The sequence below is a fragment of the Staurois parvus genome, unplaced genomic scaffold, assembly GCF_062004578.1.
Source record: "Staurois parvus isolate SC_StPar_1 unplaced genomic scaffold, SC_StPar_1.0 ptg000025l, whole genome shotgun sequence".
NCBI classification, from domain to species: domain Eukaryota; kingdom Metazoa; phylum Chordata; class Amphibia; order Anura; family Ranidae; genus Staurois; species Staurois parvus.
This window is the reverse complement of record NW_028317821.1, coordinates 18,219,239-18,246,627: the sequence shown is the minus strand read 5'-3', so window position 1 is coordinate 18,246,627 and position 27,389 is coordinate 18,219,239. Positions and strand designations below refer to the sequence as shown.

General features: G+C 39.5%; 1 protein-coding gene across 1 annotated transcript in view; it reads right to left on the bottom strand.

Moving 5' to 3' along the window:
* Nucleotides 1-16,668: 16,668 nt before the first annotated feature.
* PPM1H (protein phosphatase, Mg2+/Mn2+ dependent 1H) overlaps nt 16,669-27,389 on the bottom strand; it is a 251,683-nt gene continuing 240,962 nt past the window's right edge. The window contains exon 10 of the mRNA XM_089652100.1: nt 16,669-25,469. Within this exon, the coding sequence (XP_089508226.1) occupies nt 25,322-25,469 (148 nt within the window). The 3' untranslated portion in view covers nt 16,669-25,321. The remainder of the gene's footprint in view (nt 25,470-27,389) is intronic.

Sequence of the window (27,389 nt, the reverse complement as noted above, 5' to 3'; positions counted from 1 at the left end):
TACCAGACTGAATACAGAGGGTTCACCACAAGATGTAAACCATTGGTGAGCCTCAAAAACAGGAAGGCCAGATTAGAGTTTGCCAAACGACATCTAAAAAAGCCTTCACAGTTCTGGAACAACATCCTATGGACAGATGAGACCAAGATCAACTTGTACCAGAGTGATGGGAAGAGAAGAGTATGGAGAAGGAAAGGAACTGCTCATGATCCTAAGCATACCACCTCATCAGTGAAGCATGGTGGTGGTAGTGTCATGGCGTGGGCATGTATGGCTGCCAATGGAACTGGTTCTCTTGTATTTATTGATGATGTGACTGCTGACAAAAGCAGCAGGATGAATTCTGAAGTGTTTCGGGCAATATTATCTGCTCATATTCAGCCAAATGCTTCAGAACTCATTGGACGCCGCTTCACAGTGCAGATGGACAATGACCCAAAGCATACTGCAAATGCAACCAAAGAGTTTTTTAAGGGAAAGAAGTGGAATGTTATGCAATGGCCAAGTCAATCACCTGACCTGAGTCCGATTGAGCATGCATTTCACTTGCTGAAGACAAAACTGAAGGGAAAATGCCCCAAGAACAAGCAGGAACTGAAGACAGTTGCAGTAGAAGCCTGGCAGAGCATCACCAGGGATGAAACCCAGCGTCTGGTGATGTCTATGCATTCCAGACTTCAGGCTGTAATTGACTGCAAAGGATTTGCAACCAAGTATTAAAAAGTGAAAGTTTGATTTATGATTATTATTCTGTCCCATTACTTTTGGTCCCTTAACAAGTAGGAGGCACATATGCAAACTGTTGTAATTCCTACACCGTTCGTCTGATTTGGATGTAAATACCCTCAAATTAAAGCGGACAGTCTGCAGTTAAAGCACATTTTGTTTGTTTCATTTCAAATCCACTGCAGTGGTGTATAGAGCCAAAAATATTAGAATTGTGTCGATGTCCCAATATTTATGGGCCTGACTGTATGTAGAATTCATTAAAGAGGCCCTGAGGCTGGCTAAACCGAAAATGTACTTGACACTTTGGGAAATGTAAATTTCTTGGTCCCCTTCGGAGCCCCGTGGCTCCTGTGGCTGAAGCCAGTGGTTCCAGTCACTGAGCACAGCTGGAGAAGAGGTGTGTACAATGTTTTATTTGCAGGGTGCAAATAAATGTAATGTTTGTTATTACCATTTATGCCAAAACAGTATGTTGAGGTATGTTACCATGCTTAAATAGGCATAAAATCGGTCGTGTACCATTTTATCCAGTGCAGAAAGCCAAAACATGTGCACTGCAGCCCACTGTAATGAATAGATGAAGCAATTGGGCCCCTAGCTAGGGAAGAGACAGGCAGAGATCTTTTCCAAAACAAAGATCAGGGAGATATTTACCTGTCTTTGCAAAAGATGAGCTAGCTGCCAGGATCTGTGTGTTTAACATTGCCAGTTGAGTTCAGAATATCCACCAGTAATCAACCTGCAATATAGCTAGATCTCTATTAAGATGGAGCAGTTATGGCAGTGGAAGCAAAGCACACCCAGACAGCTAAGCAGGAGGAGAAAACACAAATTGGAGAAAGTAACTTATAGTTTGATTTTTTTTTTGTATAGACCAGCCATTCTCAACTAGGGCTCTGTGGAACCCTAGGGTTCATCTAGAGCACAGGTGTCAAACTGGCGGCCCTCCAGCTGTTACGAAACTACAAGTCCCATGAGGCATTGCAAGATTTACATTTACAAGCTTGACTCCCAAAGGCAGAGGCATGATGGGACTTGTATTTTCACAACAGCTGGAGGGCCACCAGTTTGACACTCCTCATCTAGAGGTTCCTTGAATTGTTGTTGACTGACCTAGCATCTGATGGTACCTGGCACTTGGCAGAGGCAGCAACGTGACATCAATGATCTTTTTAGCTGTCTGGGAGACATTCTAACCTCCTGTAAAAGAGTGGCATTTTTCCACTAACCCCCAATGATTTAATTTTAGCAGGAGTTCCCTGAGCCATGATAATTATTTCAAGTGTTCCTCTGGGGTAAAAAGGTTGAGAAAGGCTTGTACAGAATGTTCACTGGTGATAACAGAAAAGGGAAAACTGCATGCCAAAAACTGGCTTATTAGAGTAACAAGTAGACATAAAACCTACATAAAATATTTGGATGCACACTGTTGTACAATGCTACTTGGCCTGCAAGACTGTAGTGGGGTGACACAGTGAAAAGTTCATGATGTCACTGGTTAATGTTAGGGGCTCAGTGGTTATTTGCCAACTTATAGGCCCCATATATTAATGCCTAGATTAGTCAGAATACTTTACAAATGTTAACAACGTGAATGCAGCATACACTTAGAACATGTAAGTAATTGTATTTGTAAATTTAGAACATAGGCTGTCCTGGCCCTCACCAGTAAACATTTAAGTTTATGAGATTTTTTTTATTGGTAATTATATTTGTTTTGAAATAAAATAATCAGGAAAGATTACCAAAAAACAAACAAATCCTATCAACTACTGCTTGCTGGAATAGTATACATTTACTTTTACATTCCTGCCTTTTCAGGAAATCCTAATACAGATTTATATATGCTATGTTAAACTGTATACTTTCAACTGCAGAAGACCCACTAAGAAGCTGACTCGGCTATTTCTGTAACCTCCTTGTGGAATTGTGAATACCAAAACTTCGAGGTCTCAACCTGAAACTGACCCTTTTTCTGGAGATTACCCAAACATTAAGAGATTTTCTCCATATGGAAGGTCCTGCTGTATTTTCTGCTGCTAGAAGAATTTCACTTAAAAATAAACAGTTTTGGATAGAGTGGAACTAGGGGGTCTCGTGTATGGTCAATTTGCAGGACTGATGTGGAAATCTGCCAAGCTGTAATTCCCCTCTCAATCTCTTCCTCTATTTATTTCCAGTATTTATATATCACACAAATACATTACAGAATACATAGATCCATTCACATCAGACCCTCTCTGCTGAAGGTTCAAACTCTCAGTGTGTTTAGGGTTGTTGAAGGAAACTGAAGACCCCCAAGGAAACCTACCCAAACAGAAGAAAAAGTAGGAATGTTAATCACTTAGCCACAAAAACATTGCACTACACTGTAAGAGAACATAGCAGGAAAGGATGATTTTTGGCGGTGAAACCAATGTAAAATACACACTCCAAATAGGTGTGGCTTGTTACACAGTGTGTGTGTGGCATTAGAAGGACTGTTAAAGCAAGCTGGTGAGGACAAATATATGCCAGACTTGGTTTTGAAAAGTATGTGCTTTGATGCTGGCTTCACTACCTAATGTGTAACTAACTTGGAATAAACGTGGTCAGTGGAGTATGAAAGGGTGAACTCCTTTGCTGCATACTTGTTTCAAGTCAGTGAGTTACTACTAGTAAAAAAAAAAAAAAAAAAAATTCAGGATTACATTACAAGAGCATGTGGTTTAACAAAACAAAAGAACAAACAAAAAAACCCCAAACATAAAAAAAAAAAAATCAAACCAACACTGTGGGCTGAGAAATATTGGCAGATATGTATCCATCATGACATACCACCAGGGAGGCGTGTTATTGGCCCCAAATTTATTCTGCAGCAGGACAACAACCCCAAAAATACAGCCAATGTCATTAAGAATAATGACATTGGCATAATGGCATAAAAAAAAAAAATAGAACAAGGAGTCCTGGAAGTGATGGTTTGGCCCCCACAGAGCCCTGATCTCAACATCATCGAATCTGTCTGCGATTACATGAAGATACAAAAGGATTTGAGGTAGCCTATATCCACAGAAGATCTGTACTTAGTTCTCCAAGATAACTGGAACAACCTACCTGCCGGGTTTCTTCAAAAACTGTGTGCACAAGCACTGTGTGTACCTAAAAGAATTGATGCTGGTTTTAATCCAGTACAGTATTTACAGATTTTTATTCTCACATGCAGTTTTAAAGATACGTACAATTGGTCAATATTTCTTTTAATGCTGTGAGAGTGCAATACAAAATCTTGTTAATGCAGAGTTCATGGTTATTCTGTGTGACATCATCTGTGGTCGCATCAAATATTTATTTGATTTGGATCTCTCTTTTGCTCATTTACGTTACACTTTGTTAATTGATTAAAAATAAACTATGAACACTTCTATATCTAAAAGCATTCTTAATTTACAGAATTTTTTTCACAACTACCTAAAACTTGCATAGTACTGTACATCTTAAGAATATCTAACCAGCATTAACCTGCTTTAAGATCGTAAAAGAAACGTTTTTCTGCTCTAAGTACATTTAATAATATGATCATTGGGTTACAAAATATGAGACAAATCCTGTATATTTGGCTGGCAATTAATATAATGTATTAGGATAGAAAAGTGTATATACTTTTTCCTAGCACATCTTTGGGAAAGGTACAGCTAGGAAGAGGGCTACAAAGTCACATGTTTGAATTATAACTTTTTTTTTGTTCCCAAGGCCAAATACCACACTATGATCTTCAATTGGTTAAATTCTGTTCTGTGCAATAATGAAACATATATGAGGCCAACATGATAGTTCGTGATAAAAGAAAGTTGTACAGAGGAAGTGTGAAGGCTGCTTTGGCTGGCCTTCTTCCTAAAATACTACTTTTTCAGATTTGGGTTCTCATTGTCTCAGTGTATTAAAACCAGGCACAGAACCATCTTGCAAGCAGGCCAGCAATGGCAGCCTCTAATTTTCTCTCAGTGCAGGTCTCCTTTAAGTGTCAGTTGCAAGTGTTATACATAGTCAATTACCAGTACACTAAGATAAAGAGGTGGTGAATTTAGCTGGCCCAATAATATTTTGGGACCTCAGCGGGCCTCTCTTTAAAAATGCAACAGGACACCTAAGTTTTGAAATACCGGTTTCATTATACTGTATATTCACTTCTATTTGATTTAAGTCCTGGACTGTGTCCATTGTCCTATTGCTGCAGGACCTAATTGCATGTGCTTGTATGTACATTTGTATGGTGAGACATTTTAGCCACAGATGAATATACAGCACAGCTGCAGATGAACATGTACTTAAACATTTAAATGTAGCCATCTGTTTGGCATCATGCTGGACAATCAGTTTACAGTCAACCCCTAAGTTAAAAAAAAAAAAAAAGTTTCTTCTTCCAGATTTTTTTTCCTAAGCCTTATTTATCTGCTTTGCTCTCAACTTTCTGTTATCATTTGCATTTTCCTCATTTCCACATTTTTACTCTATTTACAAGGCAGTGCTTCCTGGAGCAATGACTGCATTACTAAGAGGTTATTATTGATTACTATATTTATTTATTTCAGGTACTTAAATAGCACCGTCAATTTATGCAGCGCTTTACATATATATATATATATATATATATTGTACATTCGCATCAGTCCCTAACCCTCAACTATATACAGTGGGGCAAAAAAGTATTTAGTCAGCCACAAATTGTGCAAGTTCTCCCACTTAAAAAGATGAGAGAGGCCTGTAATTGGCATCATAGGTAGACCTCAACTATGAGAGACAAAATGAGAAAAAAAAATCCAGACAATCACATTGGCTGATTTGGAAAGAATTTATTTGCAAATTATGGTGGAAAATAAGTATTTGGTCACCTACAAACAAGCAAGATTTCTGGCTCTCACAGACCTGTACCTTCTTCTTTAAGAGGCTCCTCTGTCCTGCACTCATTACCTGTATCAATGGCACCTGTTTGAACTTGTTATCAGTATAAAAGACACCTGTCCACAACCTCAAACAGTCACACTCCAAACTCCACTATGGTGAAGACCAAAGAGCTGTCGAAGGACACCAGAAACAAAATTGTAGACCTGCACCAGGCTGGGAAGACTGAATCTGCAATAGGCAAGCAGCTTGGTGTAAACAAATCAACTGTGGGAGCAATAATTAGAAAATGGAAGACATACAAGACCACTGATAATCTCCCTCGATCTGGGGCTCCATGCAAGATCTCACTCCGTGGGGTCAAAATGATCACAAGAACGGTGAGCAAAAATCGCAGGACCACACGGGGGGACCTAGTGAATGACCTGCAGAGAGCTGGGACCAACGTAACAAAGGCTACCATCAGTAACACACTACGCCGCCAGGGACTCAGATCCTTCAGTGCCAGATGTGTCCCCCTGCTTAAGCCAGTACATGTCCGGGCCCATCTGAAGTTTGCTAGAGAGCATTTGGATGATCCAGAAGAGGATTGGGAGAATGTCATATGGTCAGATGAAACCAAAATAGAACTGTTTGGTAGAAACATAACTCGTCGTGTTTGGAGGAGAGAGAATGCTGAGTTGCATCCAAAGAACACCATACTTACTGTGAAGCATGGGGGTGGCAACATCATGCTTTGGGGCTGTTTCCAGGATGACTGATCCATGTACAGGACAGAATGAATGGGGCCATGTATCGTGAGATTTTGAGTGCAAACCTCCTTCCATCAGCAAGGGCATTAAAGATGAAACGTGGCTGGGTCTTCCAACATGACAATGACCCCAAACATACCGCCCGGGCAATGAAGGAGTGGCTTCGTAAGAAGCATTTCAAGGTCCTGGAGTGGCCTAGCCAGTCTCCAGATCTCAACCCCATAGGAAACCTTTGGAGGGAGTTGAAAGTCCGTGTTGCTCAGCGACAGCCCCAAAACATCACTGCTCTAGAGGAGATCTGCATGGAGGAATGGGCCAACATACCAGCAACAGTGTGTGCCAACCTTGTGAAGACTTACAGGAAACGTTTGACCTCTGTCATTGCCAACAAAGGATATATAACAAAGTATTGAGATGAAGTTTTGATATTGACCAAATACTTATTTTCCACCATAATTTGCAAATAAATTCTTTCTAAATCAGCCAATGTGATTGTCTGGATTTTTTTTCTCATTTTGTCTCTCATAGTTGAGGTCTACCTATGATGCCAATTACAGGACTCTCTCATCTTTTTAAGTGGGAGAACTTGCACAATTGGTGGCTGACTAAATACTTTTTTGCCCCACTGTACAGTAGTTTCTATATGCAATACCATGTACAGGCACATCTCAATAAATTAAGTGCATCATCAAAGAGTTAAGTCAGCAGTCTTCCCCATGATTATGTAACCTACTGAACCAGACTGAGAGACCATTTAAAGGCTCAGGAAACCTTTACAGGCGGTTTAAGTTAATTAGCTGACTAGAGTGTGACACCAAGAGTCTACAATATTGAACTTTCTCACAATATTCTAATTTCTTGAAATACTGAATTTTGAGTTTTCACTAGCTGTAAGCCATAATCATCAAAATTAATAGAAATAATTACTTTAAATATATCACTCTGTGTGTAATGAATCTATGAGTTTCACTTTTTTAATTGAATTACTGAAATAAATTAACTTTTTGATGATATGCACCTGTATATCATAATGAAGTACCCCTTTAGAATTCAAAACTTACCAAAGCATGTTTTTTTTTTTTACTAAATAAGTAATTGATAGTTGGAACAGATGTCCAGAAAGGTACTGAGTCAGCCTACAGTAAGGGAATTTGGACATGCTTGGCACAAACATAGATATATAATCAAACAAAAAATAAGTTTTAAAAAAAAGGAGCAGACTCAATGGACCACTTTTTTCTCTCATCTCTCCATGAACTTCTATGTTTCATTACGTGTTAGATCTAATGAACATATTAGTTACATTGTTAACCTCTTTATCCACCTGAGTGTTGCCATAGAAGGCTTGACTATGCAGACTGCTGAGCACTATTCAATTAAGTCTCCATGACTGATTGAAGAGTTTAACTAGAAAATGGACAGATTGTTAATTTGATCTCTTTTACTAAATGTGTTGAATTTAGGTCACAAAAACGTGCAAAGGGGGTCTCCTTATATCCTCTCCAAAACTCACTGCAATTAGAAGTGTAGATCACAGATCAGAGGCTCGTTTTGTGGCAGCCGGTAAACTAGCTTTGTACCAACATGGTTTACAAGGGTTTCCTCGAGTCAGCTGAATGCAATATTGTGCAAGCGTGAGACATCTTCAGAAGCTTTTATGAACTGCACATACTGTACATTAGCTAATCATGGATCAACAGACAGCCCACAGACATGTATGGAGTTGCCTTATGCAGTACTGCGCACAGCCAGCTCCAGGGAAAAATGGAACAAACTGAGGAACTGCAGGTCTGCCAGCAGTCGCAAAACAAGCTTAAGACCACAGTCATTCTTGGGGGTCCCAACTTTTCACACGTTGTAATGTAATATGTACAAAAATCAGCCCCTTCACTTAGGTTATTACGAGATAGGGGTTATAAATGTATCCTTCAGTTATATAACAATATCCCTTTGATTGCATTTTAACAAAACAGTACACAGATGGGATAAAATATAACAAAACATTTCAAATCCACAAAAAATTGATTCTCTGCAGAACCAAAAACCAAATCATCACCCCATCTTCAAACAAATGGATAAGACCAGCCAGCAGATATTCCTCTATATGGTGGTGATGTCCTTAGCCCTACCCTTGAGGCGTGTTAAGCAAGTTATCCACAAAGTTAGTATAAAATTGCCACTACAGATTAATAGTGGGCATATGTCACCATAAGGTGCTTATATGGCTGAAAGATATACTGATGGCGCTATACAACAAAAGCCATCAAGACCTTAGATGCCTGATTGTATATATGTCACTGACCTTGCAGACTCATAAGACAGCTGAGATGATATAGAGAGGAGATTATCTCACCCACGTTTAGGAGTTGGGACCACAAATAATGTGTTCAGTTACCAGGATGATGTTACTGGCCACTTTATATATAGCCAAATCTTAGCCTGACAGCAATGTGAGGGATTCCAGCAAAATTAGCTGCAGCATGGACACTGGATATTGGACTAATCAAACTATATAGGCCTTGCTGTTGGTTCGGAAGAGAAATGCCAGTCCAGCATACTCTGACATTTGTCCTCCCAGCAGGGACAGTGGGGGCTGAGGGTTCGGCCTTTCTCTGCCGAACATACAATAAGACCTATATGGTACAATAAAAGGGGAAAAAGTCTTTATTGTGCAGGAAAACCATAGCATCTAGAAAAAAAAGCCATATAAACACTGGCGGAATAGAAAGTCCATACAGATAGTCTCATTGTTTGTAACTGAGCTCAGGATCCCAGCACTACTAGGGAACACTATTTGATCACTTACCAAAATGAACTTTCAACATACAAATGGTTTTGCCACTACTTAGTCATAGGATGGGTTAAACATAATCTCCTGCTGTTCACCTCGAAAAGAATGTTTCATTGGTTCCAGCTACATTTCAATACATACCATTCTGCAAAGCAACAGGATTGTTAATTTTATTTTTCCACTTTTTCGTGCAGTGCCCATATTGCTGCAATTATTTCTAGCAATCTCCAGCATGTCATCTTGTCAACAACTCAGAAATAAATAAGAAATACTAAGTATAATTTCACAATTAACAAACAGGATACCAAACAGGTTTGCTATTTACATTTATACTTTATATATATTTTCATAAATCTTCATATATTTTAACCTTTGTCATGGCATCACTTTAAATACATTTCTAAAACACATAAAATATATAATCAAGTACTAAAGATTTTTCCAGGCTACAAAAGATTAACATTTCACAGTCACAAAGAGGAGGATGAAACATTAGTTCATTCATTTAGATGTAACAGACTTTTTTTTTTCTCTCTTTAGGTTTTTGGTAAATAATGTAACATTTACAAAAAGAATTCATTTAAATTACAATCACCATTTACAATTCTGGTAAAATAAAAGGGATCTGTAAAACTAAATTAAAATTTATTGCAAATCCAGTTATATGCAAGAACCATTTGTTAAAACAGCACATGTATATTAAAGCAATACATAAACAATATATGAAGTAATATTTTTCCTGGGATGCACTACGGAGTACTGTTATGCTTGTATGCACAGATTTCCTTAACTGAAGGGCAAAGGTTAAAAACTTTAACAAGGAATAATGAAGGCAAAAGCTTTTTTTGTAGAGGCCAACTCTAAAGAAAAACGGATACTGGATATGTATTAATCAGCTAAATAACCCTCTGACTTCTCAGATGTCTCATAGCCTATAAATTTCCTAGCAACGGTTTTGGTCTTCACCCCTTCCAAAAGGCCATACAAAAGGTGTACAAATATCTTTATATATTTGTTTAATCTATAACATGGAGGTTCTATTGAGAGAATTTTGAATGAATATGTCTTCGGAATGGACACAGAAATTGTTAATGGACGGAATATTTATGGAGGTCTACTGGGACATATAAGAAACCATTAGGCAGCTTAAAACCCAGCATCTTGTGTGACAGTGCTACACCTTGTCATGGTGTCAGAAGGGGGATACGTCACACAGGTTTCTCACTGGTGCAGACTGAGGGGCTCCAGGATGGCTATTCTGAGTGGAGAAAACTGGTTTTATGATTTTCTCTAGAACTGGTAACTTCTGGATTGGGTTCTGGAGTGTTTGAAAAGTTTGGGGAGAGATTAAGCCTTTAACCCTGTGTATACATGTTACTGGAGACCAGCAGCCTGATGGTGCAGGTGAGCACAGCCTTTTTAACCAAGGGGCTGTCTGTGATTCAGAACTCCTCCCCTGCAGACAATCTGTGGGAGCAGCATGTGCGTGTGTGGCAATACACCAGGAGAGTGTCTACCAAGGCCTCAAGGAGAGGTGACCAGATCTGTCAGGCTGTGGCCTGAAAGCAAGACTAAGAGACTGTGTGTAACTGGGCAGGAGCCTATATGGTCCAAGGTGAACAGAGTTGTAATATCCAGGAGAAGGAAATGCATGTCCTGTCATTGTGATACAAAAAACCCTGCAAGAATAACCTTGTTTGTGTGTGTGTTTTTTTCTAAATAATAATGGGCCAAAAGCCCTGGAAACATACTTCATTGGCTGGGCTGGAGTTGAGGAAAAGCACCACACACATTTGAGCTAAACCCTCACATTACCTAAAACAGAAACATCAGCACTGGTTGCATATACAGTATACAGTATGATATACAGCAGATAATCTACTGCTTTGAAGTGGTTGTAAACCCTCTCATATACCCAGTGAAGTGAATAGCCTCAGATGATACAGTGGTGAAACAAACCCTCCTACAAAGGTTTTACTTATTTGCAGTCTGCTCTTTTGTACATCCTATTAAAAGTGCTGATTTTAGGTAAGATCCTGATGCATTTGTTAGTATCACAGAGGAGGGGGCAGGGAGCTGCAGTTAGAGCTGATTGGATGAAAGGGACACCCCCCCCTCCACACAGCACACAGGAGCTATGTTCTGAATAGACAAGCTGTCTGCTGAGCTCTCCCCCTCCTCCCTCCAACACAAATTCTCAGAAACTTGTCAGAAGTGACATATGCTTATAACCAGCATGTTGTACCAGAGAGATGCACCAGATGCTATGTGATGCACCAGAGAGAAATGAGACTTAGAGCTTTGGAGAGAGACAAGTAAACACTACAGGTAGCTGTGCTCTGTTCAGATTTCATGACTGAGGTTTACTACCACTTTAATGTTTGTCCCTAGTAGCAAGTTTATAAGGCTGAAAAACAAAAAATACACTGGTCATATTGAAATTCACGTCATGATAGAGACCAATTTGGCATTCAATTCCTAGGATGGATACATCTGTAAATAGAACCTGTAACAACAGAAATGTGGGAATTGTCACTGCTGACTTTTTCTTTGAAGGTACAATATCCATGGCGGTCATCTTTATCCTGACTTCACTACTAGCTGAGTAACTGAGCAGTATCAGGTGTCAAGACCCCCTGCACATTTTTGACTTGCCCGGCTATCCCCATGCACGTCTGTCTGATCTGTAGTCATACAACTCAAGAATTTAGACAAGTATGATTCTCCATAGAAAGCACAAATCTGCCTGCATACACTATATTGCCAAAAGTACTCCTGGCTGTACACATACATGAACTTTAATGGCATCCCAGTCTTAGTCAGTAGGGTTCAATATTGAGTTGGTCCACCCTTTGCAGCTTCAACTCTTCTGGGAAGGCTGTCCACAAGGTTTAGGAGTGTGTTTATGGGAATGTTTGGCCATTCTTCCAGAAGAGCATTTGTGAGGTCAAGCACTGATGTTGGACGAGAAGGCCTGGCTTGCAGTCTCCGCTCTAATTCATCTCAAAGGTGTTCTATCGGGCTGAGGTCAAGACTCTGTGCAGGCCAGTAAAGTTCCTCCACCCCAAACTCGCTCATCCATGTCTTTATGGACCTTGCTTTGTGCACTGGTGCGCGTTCCTGTTGGAACCAAACTGTTCCCACAAAGTTGGGAGCATGAAATTATTCAAAATATCTTGGTATGCTGATGTCTTAAGAGTTCACTTCACTGGAACTAAGGGGCCAAGCCCAACCCCACACCATAATCCCCCCTCCACCAAACTTTACACTTGGCACAATGCAGGCTGGGAAAGTAACGTACTCCTGGCAACCGCCAAACCCAGACACATCCATTGAATTGCCAGACAAAGAAGCGTGATTTGTCACTCCAGAGAACACATCTCCACTGCTCTAGAGTCTAGTGGCGGCGTGCTTTACACCACTGGATCCGTCCCATTGCATTGCACTTGGTGATGTAAGGCTTGGATGCAGCTGCTTGGCCATGGAAACCCATTCCATGAAGCTGTTGTTGTGCTAATCTGAAGGCCACATGAAGTTTGGAGGTCTTTAACTACTGACTCTGCAAACAGTTGGCGACTTCTGCGCACTGTGTGCTTCAGTATGCGCTGACCCCACTCTGTCATTTTACATGGCCTACCACTTTGTGGCTGAGTTGCTGTAGCATATTTAGTAGCAAGGAAAGTTCACTGATGAACTTATTGCACAGGTGGCAACCTACCACGGTACCACGCTTGAATTCACTGAGCTCCTGAGAGCGATCCATTCTTTTGCAAATGTTTGACGAAGCAGGCTGTATGCCTAGGTGGTTAATTTTATACACCTGTGGCCAAGGAAGTGATTGGAACACCTGAATCCAATGATTTGGAGGGGTGTCCCAATACTTTTGGCAATATAGTGTATATTCAGATAAAAAAAGATGGCATTTTACCTGATTTTCTAATCAGTTTCTGCTTCTCTACCTTACTTCGATGGGAACAAAAGTATGTAAAATGGAAACTCAAACCCTACTCAAACCTTTTTTGAATATTGTTAATATTCAAAGCAAACTCACCCATCCATTCATGTCTTCATGCTTTATTTTGCCAAGAAATCCTTTTCTGGCAGTGGCCATCTTGAGTAAGGGCAGATGATTCATGTAGCATTTACTCCCTGGAATCCATCTGCCCTTAGCTCAGGCATTGGCTGATTTAAACAAGTAAATATTATATACTTCCCTATCTATTTACTAATGCTAGCAACATAAGGATTAAAAATAGTCAATGTTGATTGAATTCCACGTACCTTTAAGGAGAGGAGGGCTCCCTCCAGGCTTACCTGCCTCAGCCTATCCATTATGATGCATGTGCTTCTATTGTGGAGGCTCTGAAAAATTTATAGAGTTAGGAACTGCAGGATATTGGGGTGCCATGAAGAGGCTCTGCAGCTTACGCATGTATTTGCAAATGTATGCAAACTAAACTCCTGTTTTTAACAAACTGTTAGACAGGACAATTCGGTTGGTTGCAGGCTGGTTGGTAAGCTGAGCTGGCACATTTTCTCTGTTGTTGTTTGACATGCATCGCCCTTCCATGTGCTCCTTGCTGCAAAGGCCAGTTATAGATTGGGGCAGTGGCTGTTTTTTGTAAGTTCAACATTAGGACCAGTGGTTCAGTGATACAGTGATCTCCTTACCTGTCAATTGACATTTGTCTGTGCCCCCATGAAACATGGTGTTGCTTTAGATGGTGACTGTCCCACACCTAGTCTGTCTTTTGGATGGATTTTCCCCATAGAAATGCATCAGTTACAGGTGGGACACAAATATAATGAAAGTCATTATTCCTGCAGGAATTGCACTACCAGGTGACAATAATCTAATATATAGTCTATGAGCACCTTTCTTCTCTCCTTCATGTGCCATGTATGCACTGAAAATATCATGAACAATACAATGAGAGAATTCATGCAGACAGTTTTCAATTCTGCATGTTATCACCATCAGTCAATCTTTATTAAGTGATATGCACCCAAGAACTTATTTTGTGTCTCATTCTGTGTAAACCCCTTCCTGTATGGGGCCATGATACTATGGAGATTTGTAATATACAGTTGTGACCAAAATTATTCAACCCCCACTGAAATTGAGTGTTTTGGCCAGTTTGACATTGCTTTTGATCATTCAGTCATCTTGCTTACATTTACATTAAAGAGGCACTTGTAGGTCAGACAAATATAACATAACAGTTATAATGAAATAACCACAAATGTCTTTTCTGTGCTCACAGCATTATCAGTTTTATTCAACCCCCAAGTGACATTCAATCTTAGTACTTAGTACAGCATCCTTTTACAGTTATAACAGCTTTTAAACGTGAAGCATAGCTTGACACAAGTGTCTTGCAGCGATCTACGGGTATCTTCGCCCATTCTTCATGGGCAAAGGCCTCCAGTTCAGTCACATTCTTAGGCTTGCGCACTGCAACTGCTTTCTTTAAGTCCCACCAGAGGTTCTCAATCGGATTTAAGTCTGGTGACTGCGATGGCCACTCCAAAATGTTCCAGCCTTTCCTCTGCAACCATGCTCTAGTGGACTTGGAGGTATGCTTGGGATCATTGTCCTGTTGAAAGGTCCAACGTCTCCCAAGCCTCAGGTGTGTGACGGACTGCATCACGTTTCCATCCAATATCTCCTGGTACTGAAGAGAATTCATGGTACCTTGCACACGCTGAAGCTTCCCTGTACCTGCAGAAGCAAAACAGCCCCAAAGCATGATTGACCCTCCACCATGCTTCACAGTAGGCAAGGTGTTCTTTTCATCATAGGCCTTGTTCTTCCTCCTCCAAACATAGCGTTGATCCATGGGCCCAAACAGTTCTAATTTTGTTTCATCAGTCCACAGAACACTATCCCACAACTTTTGTGGTTTGTCCACATGGCTTTTGGCATACTGCAGTCGACTCTTCTTATTCTTTGGAGACAGCAAGGGGGTACGCCTGGGAGTTCTGGCACGGAGGCCTTCATTACGCAGTGTGCGTCTTATTGTCTGGGCTGAAACTTCTGTACCCACATCTGACAAATCTTTTCTCAGTTCCTCAGCAGTCACACGGGGACTTCTCTCCACTCTACGCTTCAGGTAGCGCACAGCAGTCGAAGTCAGCATCTTCTTTCTGCCACGACCAGGTAGCGTTTCAACAGTGCCCTTTGCCTTGAATTTGCGAATGATGCTTCCTAAGGTGTCTCTTGGTATGTTTAACATCTTTGCAATCTTCTTATAGCCATTGCCCTTCCTGTGAAGAGAAATCACCTCTTCTCTTGTCTTCCTGGACCATTCTCTTGCCTTCACCATGTTTGTAACCACACCAGTAAATGTCTAGAAGGAGCTGAGTATCACAGTCATTTTAAAGCTGCCTAATTGGTGCTTATTATGCTTGATTGCTGCTCGGTGACATCCACAGGTGTTTTCAATACCTGATGGAAAGCACCTGTATGAACCTCTGTTCTTCAGAGTGGTAGTCTTTAAGGGGTTGAATAATTGTGGCAATGAAGAAACCACATAAGAACCATTTACTACTGTATTACATAAACAATTGATGTCATTTTAGTTGCATTTGGGTAGTTACAACGTCCTTGTAGGATTTGATTCTGAATACAATTCCAAATGTACACTATAGTCCCTAAACCCCTTTACAGCATTGGGGGTTGAATAATTTTGGTCACAACTGTATCTTTCAGCAGAAGATGTTTTAATACATATGGGTAAACAAAACTCCAGACTGTATAGATTGTACAACACAACTCACATTATGTTAGAATTATTCAAGACAGTACTACAATGAAAACATATCCATTTAACATCTGCAGGTCTAGAGGAAATAATGCCACTAGTGTTTACGAATAATAGCAAAATAGCCTGAACATGTCTACTTGTATTTCTATAGTATGTATATATTTTTTTTTAAAAACTACAATGTATTCTTAATCACTCAATATGCATGCATCACTGATTGCTTCATTTCAAGCTACACATAAATTTGCTTTTTCTGAAACTTTGCCCTGAGTGGAAGGCAGTTTGGAATAAAATAATCACATATTGTAATAGAAAACAGAGAACTCTGAGTGGGGACAGATAGAGGTGGAGGAGGCAATCACTACAGAAATAGAAGAGATGAATGTGTTGTGATGCTGCACAGACATCACCAGCAAGACAATGCCTCTGACAATGTTTCACGGGGGATGAAATGCCTCACCCTAATTCTAGCCAATCAAGTCCAAGCTGGAACACGAATGCATTTCATTAATGTGCTTTAAAATCCACTTTTAATATTTTATTGGAATTTATTATGCATCTGTTTAAAACGTGTAGATTATATGATCTCTCAAATGTAGGGAAAAATGTAAAACATAAATTAAAGCTACCTAAATGTGGTGATGCAAATACAACTATCATATAAAAAACAAAGAGTAAAGGCGCCTTTTTTTCTCTGACTTTTCTTTAACTATGTAATGCCCATCAAGTCAACAAAAAAATACATACAAACAATTAGAAATATTTATTTTATGCCCATTAGTAACTATATAGCGGCAAAGATATGTTATTTGTTCCATTGTTTGTTGTTTGTATCATTGTATCATATGTTATATGCATCATTGTTTATTAAGACAGACATACAGTACAAGATATAATACAAATCCTTCTTGACTGAGATAGAGGTAGTGTTACACTAGAGGGACAAGCATAATAAATAATAGCAAAATTATAAACAGATTAATAATATTCTTATTAACTGTGACCAGTTACTGTGACAATCAAGTCCAGTTAGGCTACGACTCCGATTGCTCCACAGAGACATACAGAGATCCTGTTTACAACGGTGCCACTAAGGCAAAAGCAAAGACACAATGGGAGTGTCCACCCTAGTCTGTGCCTGGACAGGAGCTCTAGCTAAGGGACTAGAAGAGTCCATCAAAGAATGACCAAATACAGCATTGTGTTTAATCATTCGTATATTGAGGAATATACCCCTGAGCCCTTTAAGAATAAGTTAAAAGAAAAATATGGAATTGTAAAAAAAAAAAAAAAAAATTATATGCAACTAGGTGGATGCAGCATCAATAAGATGCTGCATCTGTCACCCGTCTGTTCTGCAGTGAGCAGTGAGCAATCAAACACCGCTGAACGCTCAGTTCTCCCCCTCGCTCATGACTGTCGGTCTTTGGCTCTCTGGTCTGCCCTTTCAGCTCTCACTGGAGTGCTGGGCTTTGGAGGGCGCGAGAGGGGCTGGTTCAGGCTCTCAGCAGAACACTGAGCCAGCTGCCAGTCCAGGCTTCTGGGGGAGTCCGGACCATATGGTCAGTATCTTTTCAGAGCCTGGACCGACTCTCTGACATCAGCCGACAGCAGGCATTAGTTCACTGTTGACTGAAAAGGGTCACAGGAATGCAGAATGAATTGCACTCTTGTGACCTACAGAAGTATAGCCAAAATAACTTTAGCTATAGTTCCCCTTTAAATGAGATGTCCAAGTGTGCTGAGACCTTTCCCTTTTTAGTGTTCTTGGAGCAATAGACAAGGTGTAGTCTGAGTCCCAAAGAACAGTGCAATATAAAATGCTGAAAACTAGTTGAAAATATAACACTATCAAAACTCACAACAATTAGAAAGACTAGAGTTGGGTCGAGAATGAGGAAGTGATTATGTTATGTCCCAAACCCCAGCTCAGAATTAGTGGTGGTGGTGGGGGGGTTGTTTTTGGGAGTGCTCAGGAAACCGTTTGGGGAAGAAAATATGCCTGACTAGTTGGAACAATTAGGCCCAATTCAGGTATGGCTTAAGTTGTTCCATAGAGAAGAAGTTGCCTGCAGATGGGAGGCTTGAGCAGGGTGATGGAGTTGAGACTAACCAGATAGCCTAAGCCAGCCTTATGGCCTAAGCCAGCCATAGATGGAATAGAATCTTATCCAGTTCAGCAAGGACCGGCTGAGATTCGATCCATCTATGAGCAGGCTGGTTGTATTGAAGTTGATCCATGGATTGACTTCAGTACAACCAGCTTGTAAGATTTTTTTTGCAAGTAATTACTGCTGGCGGATATAGCTGCCAGCAGTGATCATTGTGTTCTGCTGGCAGGGAAGGCAGAACACAATAGCTCTGAGGGAGGAATTCCACCATAAACATTGACTGTGTTGATGGGGGATTCAAGCAATTTTCTTTTCTGCAACCCATGGTTTCAGGAAAGAAAATTGCATCATCTATGGCTTGCCTTACTGAGAGACTGAGGCAGTCAGAGAAAGACCAATTACAGGCATGAGAGGCTTAAAGCACTTTTTACTGTGTTTGTGCTGGATGATGCCCTCTGTATGTGAAGAACTTACTGTAGCTGTGTTTTCAGGGGGAATAAAATGGAAATTTAAAACACACCTTTATTGTGTGGTCTGGTATGATTAAGCCTGGGTTCACACTGATGAGGTGTGGAATTTGCAGCGTTTTCTGTGCGAATTCCGCACCGCATCACAATCGCATCCCTTTTATGCAAACGCTGCAGGTGTGTATGTTAAGTTAACAACACCCCGAAATCGGTCTGCAAAACGTGGTGCGATGTGCAGAATAAGTTGCATGAATGTGAATATCCATGTGATTCAACTCTAGTATGGACCAAAAAAAGGGTCTTGCACCTTTTTGGTGTGGATGCGGTGCGATATGAGCCATACAAAGTAAATGGCTCTAATCGCACCGTACACAATTCAGATGTGATTTGCACAGGAATACGGTGCGGTTCCTGTGCGAATCACATGCGATTTACTGCACCGCACAAGTGTGAACCCAGCCTAAATCTTCACCTATGCCACTGTCTTTATGTGTGTGTGTAAACGTACACATACTACACATACATAAACACAAATATGCAAAATTGTACATAATGTGGGATCACAACTATTCACTATTGCATGCCATGGCTTTTAGATTGAATTATCACTGATGCACACGTCCTCACTATTAAAGAGCATATCTATCCCCAGTTCTTATGCAAATTACTATAACTGTGGGACCAAAAAATTCCTAAAACCTTTTTCTTGAACTTGGCAAGCTTTTTGTGAAATAAACCAAGGTAGCAGCTTTGAGTGTGAAGGGGGTCACTGGGATCATCCACAATCAATAGCTTGAAGGCTGGACGTTTGATGAGGTCAAAGATCAAGCTGTAGGGTTCTAATAGGGTTTTCCACTTACAGTAAAAGTGTAAATGTGGAGCTAATCCTAAACTATGTCTGGTAGTGGGTCCATTTGACAGTCCACAGCTTGATAGTTACCATACCAGCACACACAAGATTCCCTAGAAACCAGTCCTATCTTTCAGTAAAGAGAACCGCTTGGATATGTTTCAATTTAAAAAAAATAGAGGTCTTAGTTGCATAACTTGCATATGTGAAAGATGCATACTGCGTCATTCTGCCTCTGTGTTTCAAATTTCTACTACTTTCAGTGAGAACTCCTACAATGGGATATACTTTTTATAAAAAGAGTAAGACTTGTTTATGTCATGTCCCATCCCTAAGACTTTTACATTACATCCAGCAAATACAGCCAAGAAAAAGGCGCACACATGAGAAAGTCTTCAGCTGAACTTTGCCAAGTCTGGATTTGGGAGTGTTGTGTGTTTTAGTCTTGAAAAGCCAGCAATATAGATCCACATTGTTCTTTACCACTGGTAACAGAAGATAAAACCATCATCATAGAGGACAACTGCCACATTATGAACTGTTAAGAAAAAAACTCAAACTACTGTTCTTCATGAAGTAATGGAAATCACGTACATTTAGGATTAATTTCTAGGCCTCCAAAGAATCATCTGTCTCTCTCCTCTATGAAAAAGATACTCTGCAAAAAGTCAGGTCCTTCACACAAAAGACTTTGAACATCCACTCGGTTAAAATATTGTCACAGTGGTCAATGTCAGTTTGGAAAATTATAGCCAACTAAAAGCATTGGACTGATTTAGCAGTCTGTAACCTTTGTACTTGAATTAAGACGTCATGGTACAACCACATCTTTTAAAACACATTTCACAATTAGGTAACTGCAAAGGTGTCCAAGTGAGCCATTATCAAAATAGCCAAGTACAAAGTTTCATTCCAGTATTTTATTATATGGTGCAAAGAAAGATGAATAAAGTTCCAGGGCATAAAGCTAGTAATATACTGCATTTGTAATTATTTTTCTAGGTTGTCACTGCTTGAAAGCCAAACCAATTAGAAATATGGGAATGATGGGAACAATCTGAAATTACACTCACATCTTTACCCTTTGGAACCTTCAAATATAATAATGAGCATTTTCTGCAACATCATTGTTTCTCTTTGCATTTCCTCAGTATAAAACTTTAATAAAAGTAAAGAAAGTCAGGAAGAGGATTGTTTTAAAATGAAGTTTTCTACATAATGAGGGGAAGGTTCAAGAAATGATTTCCAAAGTTCTATGACGCAAGATTGGCCTATCTATTGTATGCTTATACAAATTCTTAATACTTAAAGGTTCTTCCTTGTCCAATATTTTTATTAAAGCAATTACAATGATTTGTAACAACAATAGTGCCAAAGACGCATTTGGATGTAAGCGATACAAAGGAAACATGCTGACTTAAAGGTCCTTTAACTGTTAATTAGAGGTTTTGTGAGAATGACTGTACTTTTTTGGACTACTCTACAGTTTACACTTGGGTATCTTTTAATCTCCAAACAGCTGACAAACATGAGTTAGTAACATTGATAAACTGATGTTCTTACTATTAGTTGGTAAGAATGCCAATTCCAGCCTAACTTCCTAAAATGAGCTGGCAATGTTTATCCGTTTCACTAAAATCCCAAGCAGCATTGTCAGCCCTGCCTGGGTTCTCCCCTGGTGAACTACAGAACTCCACCCATATTATGAAGATGTAGCAAGCGAGAAGTGTTCTGTATTCAAGCAGAGAAGAACTCAGGCAGCGCTAATAATCTAGGCTGGAATTTCAGGACAACAAAGGCAGCACTGTCATCTAGGCACAAAAATGTAGGTGCTTGCTGGATTACTGGCAAGATAAATAAATATTGATCTGTACTTTTACATTTGTAAAGAGACAGAGCATAAAGCTGGTCGTTGATGGTTCAAAATTAGGCCAGTTCAGTAGAGACCTGATGAATTTTGATTCATGTATGGTCAACCCTGTTTAACAGAAGTTGATCTTTAGATAGACTTCTGATGAACGGGAATGTTGGAAAACTTGTATTATGTCAGTGGAGGATTCCTCTATCCACCTCGCTTGTGTGGATAGAGAAAAAAAAAAAATCAATGGCCACCATTAGGAAAAATGCATGTACTGCAGAGATGTACATGAACAGGCATACACTTTAACATTATGTTTTTGTGACACTTCATTTATGTAGGTATGTTCAAAAGCCTTGTGCTACAGTGTAAAATCTTATGGCTTAGGGCCATTGCAATTTTTTGCCCTAGATGCTCAACCACAACAGTAGTAGCAAAAACACTGATACATACCATTATGATGGTTCAAGTAAGTAATATTGTACAGGAAATATGTATAAACAGGAGAACAATCATTAAACATACAGTGTCTAAAAAGTTCTTTCTCAGGATTTTAAACCCACTAAGTTATTTTTCTGCCTTGTGTATTTAAACTAGATTCCATCCCTTCAAATATCTGCATGGTTCCAGTTCTCTGGATAGAAGATATTTGCAACACATTCTGCTCCTTTCTTATAAAGTCTAGGCCTAATGGAAGGAAAAGCAACATTCTGAAATAAATAAGAGGAGTCTCTATTAACACTTTTCATTGAATGAGTAGTTTTTGCTTCCCTTTATCGTGTTACACAGAGGCTCATGGCCAAACCTAGGGAAAAAGATGACCCAACATTACATTATAAGTACTGATAAAATACTGCTTACTCTAGTCTGTCATAAGAATTTAATTTAACTGTAGCTAAAGATATGTTGAGTGCAAAATAAATCTAATGTGATTATCTATCCAGTCTGCACTGCAGCTAGACTTGACCTCATTGGCAGTGCTGGGAATCAGTGAGTGCGCTGACACATTTCTTGTGTCCTTTGAAAGGCTGTGACTTTGATATTCTCCCTCTGCATCGGAACATTAAATTGGCTTTCTTGGTATGCCATAGGCTGACAGGGAGGAATACACTGCCGTGCCAAGGTCTCGGTGCATAAATACAAAAGTGATATAAGGATATCTACACGCATAAAATAAAGCTGCGGTTAGAGGGGGAACCACATGGATTTGTTAAGCTGGAGACTGCTAGGCTGATGGATGTTCGCAAACAAGTAAAGAGCAAATGTTTAATTATCTTTCAGGAACCATTGCAGAATTGGTCTCATTCATTAGATACAAATACTGCTGGATTGGCATTAAGTCCCTTCCAACGGACAATGTCACAAAAGCAAAATTAGCAGCAGTGATTTGTGGTGGCTACAAATCTCTGTCATGGAGAGCTTTTGTTTCTGGGAAAATATTGTACTGGAGACGGAGTGATCACTATTTCATAGAAATTCCAGCAATTCTATTGTTTAGGCACAGGCCAATTCTTCTTTAGCAACATTAAACTTGGATACAAAACTGCCACCTTTAACTGCTGAAACCCTAATCACACCGGGCATTTGTAACCACACAGACACCTACCCAGCTATGCATGAGTATAGCAACGTAGTTGTACTTGCAGAAAATCCTGCTGCATAAATGCCAGTATGCAGACAAAGGGTTACTTTTAGTTACCGTTCACCTGTGCTTAGACTATAGACATTAAAGTATTTGCATATTAACATATGGTAAAAAAGCTTTAAACTATCCCATCACTGACCTCTGAAGGCACCATAAAGAAATTTATCTTCATAAATCACCAGGAGACACTGAAATCTCAGCATCTCTCCTTTTTTTGTCCGGCAGCAGAGACTTACCAAGCTGCCAGCCTTCTAATGCAAACAAGCAGCAGGTGATGTAAGCTGTCAGAAACAGAATGAACCCTGACTTCAGTGTCTCTGTTGTGATCTTTGAGGATGAATTACTTCAGATTGCGTAAAGATACTGGTGTCAGTAAGAACTTTTTTACAGCTCTTTTACTGCTTGTTAAAAATATGTTGTTACTTTAATGTCCATAATTTTGGCAGAAGTGCACTTTAGGGAGTGTTACTTTAAAGGGACCACTTGGTGGAGTACCCCTCTTCACACTTAAAGCTAAAGAAATTTACATAGCTACAAAGCACCATCCGGTGACAGAGCCCTTGTGGCTGATGTGTAACAGCTGAATCTTAGAATGACCGACTTCGAGATACATCAGAGATGATGTAGCACTCAGATTAAAGAAGAGTAAAGAGTGTTGCAAATTCTAAGGTATGCCAAACACGCTCAGTTTTTGCAGATCAGCATTCCAGAAATGGCTCTGTGATAGCTAGGCAGAAGATGTATTTCACTGAAATAAAGTTTCAGAATACAAAGTGTTTTGGCTGGTATGCAACGATATTCGAAAAAGCTAGGGTGTCATTTGTTTTTCACAGGTAAAAGTTTTGTGCACTCAGGTGTATTTCCTCGATTGCTTTTTACATTCCATTTTTGGTTCAGCACTAGTAGCAGCGTGTTGTACAATATTGGTCATCAAAGCAGAAAGTTCTGAGTGATAGCTTTCACTGGAAATCGTACGATTTTAACAATATAAGCTTTTAAAAACACATTGGGTTTCACACTTTAAGAGAGAGCTGATGCAGGAAGAAGGACTTGGAAAGAGACTCATTTAACCCTATGAACTATTAAAGACCCTATTTCTATGACTGACACACAGAGATCTTCCTTCTCTAAAGGGAACATCATCACCTGTCATTCATATACCGCCCCATTGCTGCATGCAGAGAAAATGAATGGTCTCTGTAAGAGGTTCCCTTTACTCTGAGCCACCTCAATCTTTGAAGTGGCCATGGAATGGAAGACAGGTAGAATGAAGAATACCCACATGCTATAAGGCTTAACAAATATCAGTGCAAGAAACAATGTTCTGCAGTTACTAACCACAATCAACTGAAAGGCAGGTAACCATAGTGCATTCTACTCTTAAAGACAAAACATTTTTTTCTTAGTTTTGGTAACATTAGAGACTGGTTGTCAACCCTGTCAGGATCTTATAGCCAGTGTCCCTTTTGGGAAGATTCACTCCCCCTATTGTTCTTGGTGGCTACTGTCACCAAGTAAGAGAAATTTCAAAAGTGTGATCCATCAGTAGAACAGGCATAGAGAAGAAATCTTCCTATGGGGACACTTGTAATGTCTAAAAGAGGATATCCTTCCCTTTGCAGAGATTTTCTCTCTTTCCCTTATGTGTCAATGGGACAGGAAGTAAAGGAAAGTTTCCTCGACAGAACACAGAAGTTAAAAAAAAACTGACATGGAATTAACACTTCTTTTCTCTATCCAAAACAAACAAAAAAGAAACCTTTTAGTGTTAGATCTACTTGAATGTCAAGGCTTTTTGCTCACCTGTACAGTAGGGTAACTGATTTGATGATATTGCACTGTAAAACTAACTTTACCTTTGTAAGTTACCAGTTCAATGTGATACATACATTTATGCAATATGAAAATATGTCAGAGACTTCATACAGCTGCAACTACTGGTGTCATGAAAACTGATGCATGGACTTAAAATGTAAATATACATTGGCTGGAGGCACAGGCTAATTGTCCTGATCAACCCAGACTAACATATACATGTGCTTCCATGTATCTATAAGAGTACCATAGTAGAAATAAATTGAATTTCAGCAAAGAAAAAAAAAACAACTGGGTTATTCAATATGACAAAGAATATTGTGCAAAGTTCAGTAACCAATCAGAAATAATCAGCCACTTCCGTGACCTCTGCAAACTGATTTCTGGCTGTTAACTTTAGGTTACTGCTTTTTGTGCAACATTTCTTTTTGCAGTGTTTTACCAAATAAGCCCATTAATTTAGGGTTTTAGTGTACAATATGAGAAATCATACATCATTAGCAGCATTTAGGTATGCTCCATCTGAGGTCCCAAACATACATTTCGGGAGACTGTGCAATGCCCTTTTATCAGTAGTGAAATTTTCATACATGTTCCCATTCACAACAGGTTAACAGTACATAACTTATAAACGCTGCCTGCCTCCAGGTTACTCTTAAGACTGTTTGCTGCCATGTATTAATGGTATGACGTACACCGAGATGTCATCTCCTGAGCCAAGCCTGTCATTAGATATTCTCCAGCCTCTGTCTTTCAGTACACCTCTTGCTCGCATTACCAGGTCCTGAGCTGCCAGTGTGTATCTGTCCAAACATAACAACAGTGTTACTGTATATAACATAAAACCAATTCTTCAGGCAAATATGATTTCTTTTTGCAATGCCTTGTCTTGTATTGATTGCATTAGCACTTAGAAGACTAAGCAGCGGCAACATTTATGACTAAAGACCATTTGTATGCATTCCTATATTCTGCAGATTAATGTGAATGATGTGACAGTTTGTCAATAAACGTTCAAAAAACCAGCACAACACAAATGTTTATTTGCTATTACAAGTGGGAAGTCTGAACATGCAGTTACTACATACAATGAAGCATCAAGCTTCTATAGTGCTCCCATTGCACAAAAATAGAAAGCTTTTCCTAGTTTCCAACTTTGTATCTAATTAATGGGTAGTGCTGGAATAGGGAAGCTAAGGGATTTAGGTAGTTTTTAGAGATTTATATGGTTTCGATACTTCTATGACAAGAAAAACCATATGTAATTACAAAATTACTTCTAGTAACTACAGTTGTGTTCAAAATAATAGCAGTGTGTTGAAAAAAGTGAATAAAGCTCAAAATCCTTCTAATAGCTTTTATTTCCATACACACAAATGCATTGGGAACACTACACATTCTATTCCAAATCAAAACATGATGAAAAATATATCAAATTTGTGTTGTTCCTCTAAAAAAATTGAAGAAAAGTGAATATTAGACTGTTCAAAAAATAGCATTGTTTGTATTCTTCTTTACAAACTCAAACATTCACTATATAAACTGAAAAATGTTTGAAGATTTTGCTTTCCTTTGAATCACTTAATGAATATTTAGTTGTATAAGCACTGTTTCTGAGAACTGCTGTTCATCTGTGTTGCATGGAGTCAACCAACTTCTGGCACCTGTGAACAGGTATTCCAGCCCAGGATGATTGGACTACATTCCACAGTTCTTCTCTATTTCTTGGTTTTGCCTCAGAAACTGCATTTTTGGTGTCACCCCACAAGTTTTCTATTGGATTAAGATCCGGGGATTGGGCTGGCCACTCCATAACGTCAATCTTGTTGGTCTGGAACCAAGATGTTGCACGTTTACTGGTGTGTTTGGGGTCGTTGTCTTGTTGGAACACCCATTTCAAGGGCATTTCCTCTTCAGCATAAGGCAGCATGACCTCTTCAAGTATTCTGATGTATTCAAACTGATCCATGATCCCTGGTATGCGATAAATAGGCCCAACACCATAGTATGAGAAACATCCCCATATCATAATGCTTGCGCAACCATGCTTCACTGTCTTCACAGTGCACTGTGGCTTGAATTCAGTGTTTGGGGGTCGTCTGACAAACTGTCTCCAGCCACTAGACTCAAAAAGAACAATCTTACTTTCATCAGTCCACAAAATGTTGCGCCATTTCTCTTAAGGCCAGTCAATGTGCTCTTTGGCAAATTGTAACCTCTTCAGCATGTCTTTTTTTCAACAGTGGGACTTTGCGGGGGCTTCTTGCAGATAGCTTGGCTTCATATAGGCGTCTTCTAATTGTAACAGTACTCACAGTTAACTTTAGACCTTCTTTGATCTTCCTGGAGCTGATTGTTGGCTGAGTCCTTGCCATTTTGGCTATTCTTCTATCCATTCCAATGGTAGTTTTTCGCTTTCTTCCACGTCTTTCAGGTTTTGGTTGCCATTTTAAAGCATTTGCGATCATTTTAGCTGAGCAGCCCATCAGTTTCTGCACTTCTTTATATGTTTTCCCCTCTCCAATCAACGTTTTAATCAAGGTACGCTGTTCTTCTGAACAATGTCTGGAACGACCCATTTTCCTCAGAATTTCAGAGAGAAATGCACTGTAAACCAGCATGTACAACATTTGCTGCCTTCCTTCCGTAAATAAGGGCAATAATTGCCACCTGTTTTTCAAAGAATGAATGACCTCACTAATAGAACTCCACACTGCTATTAT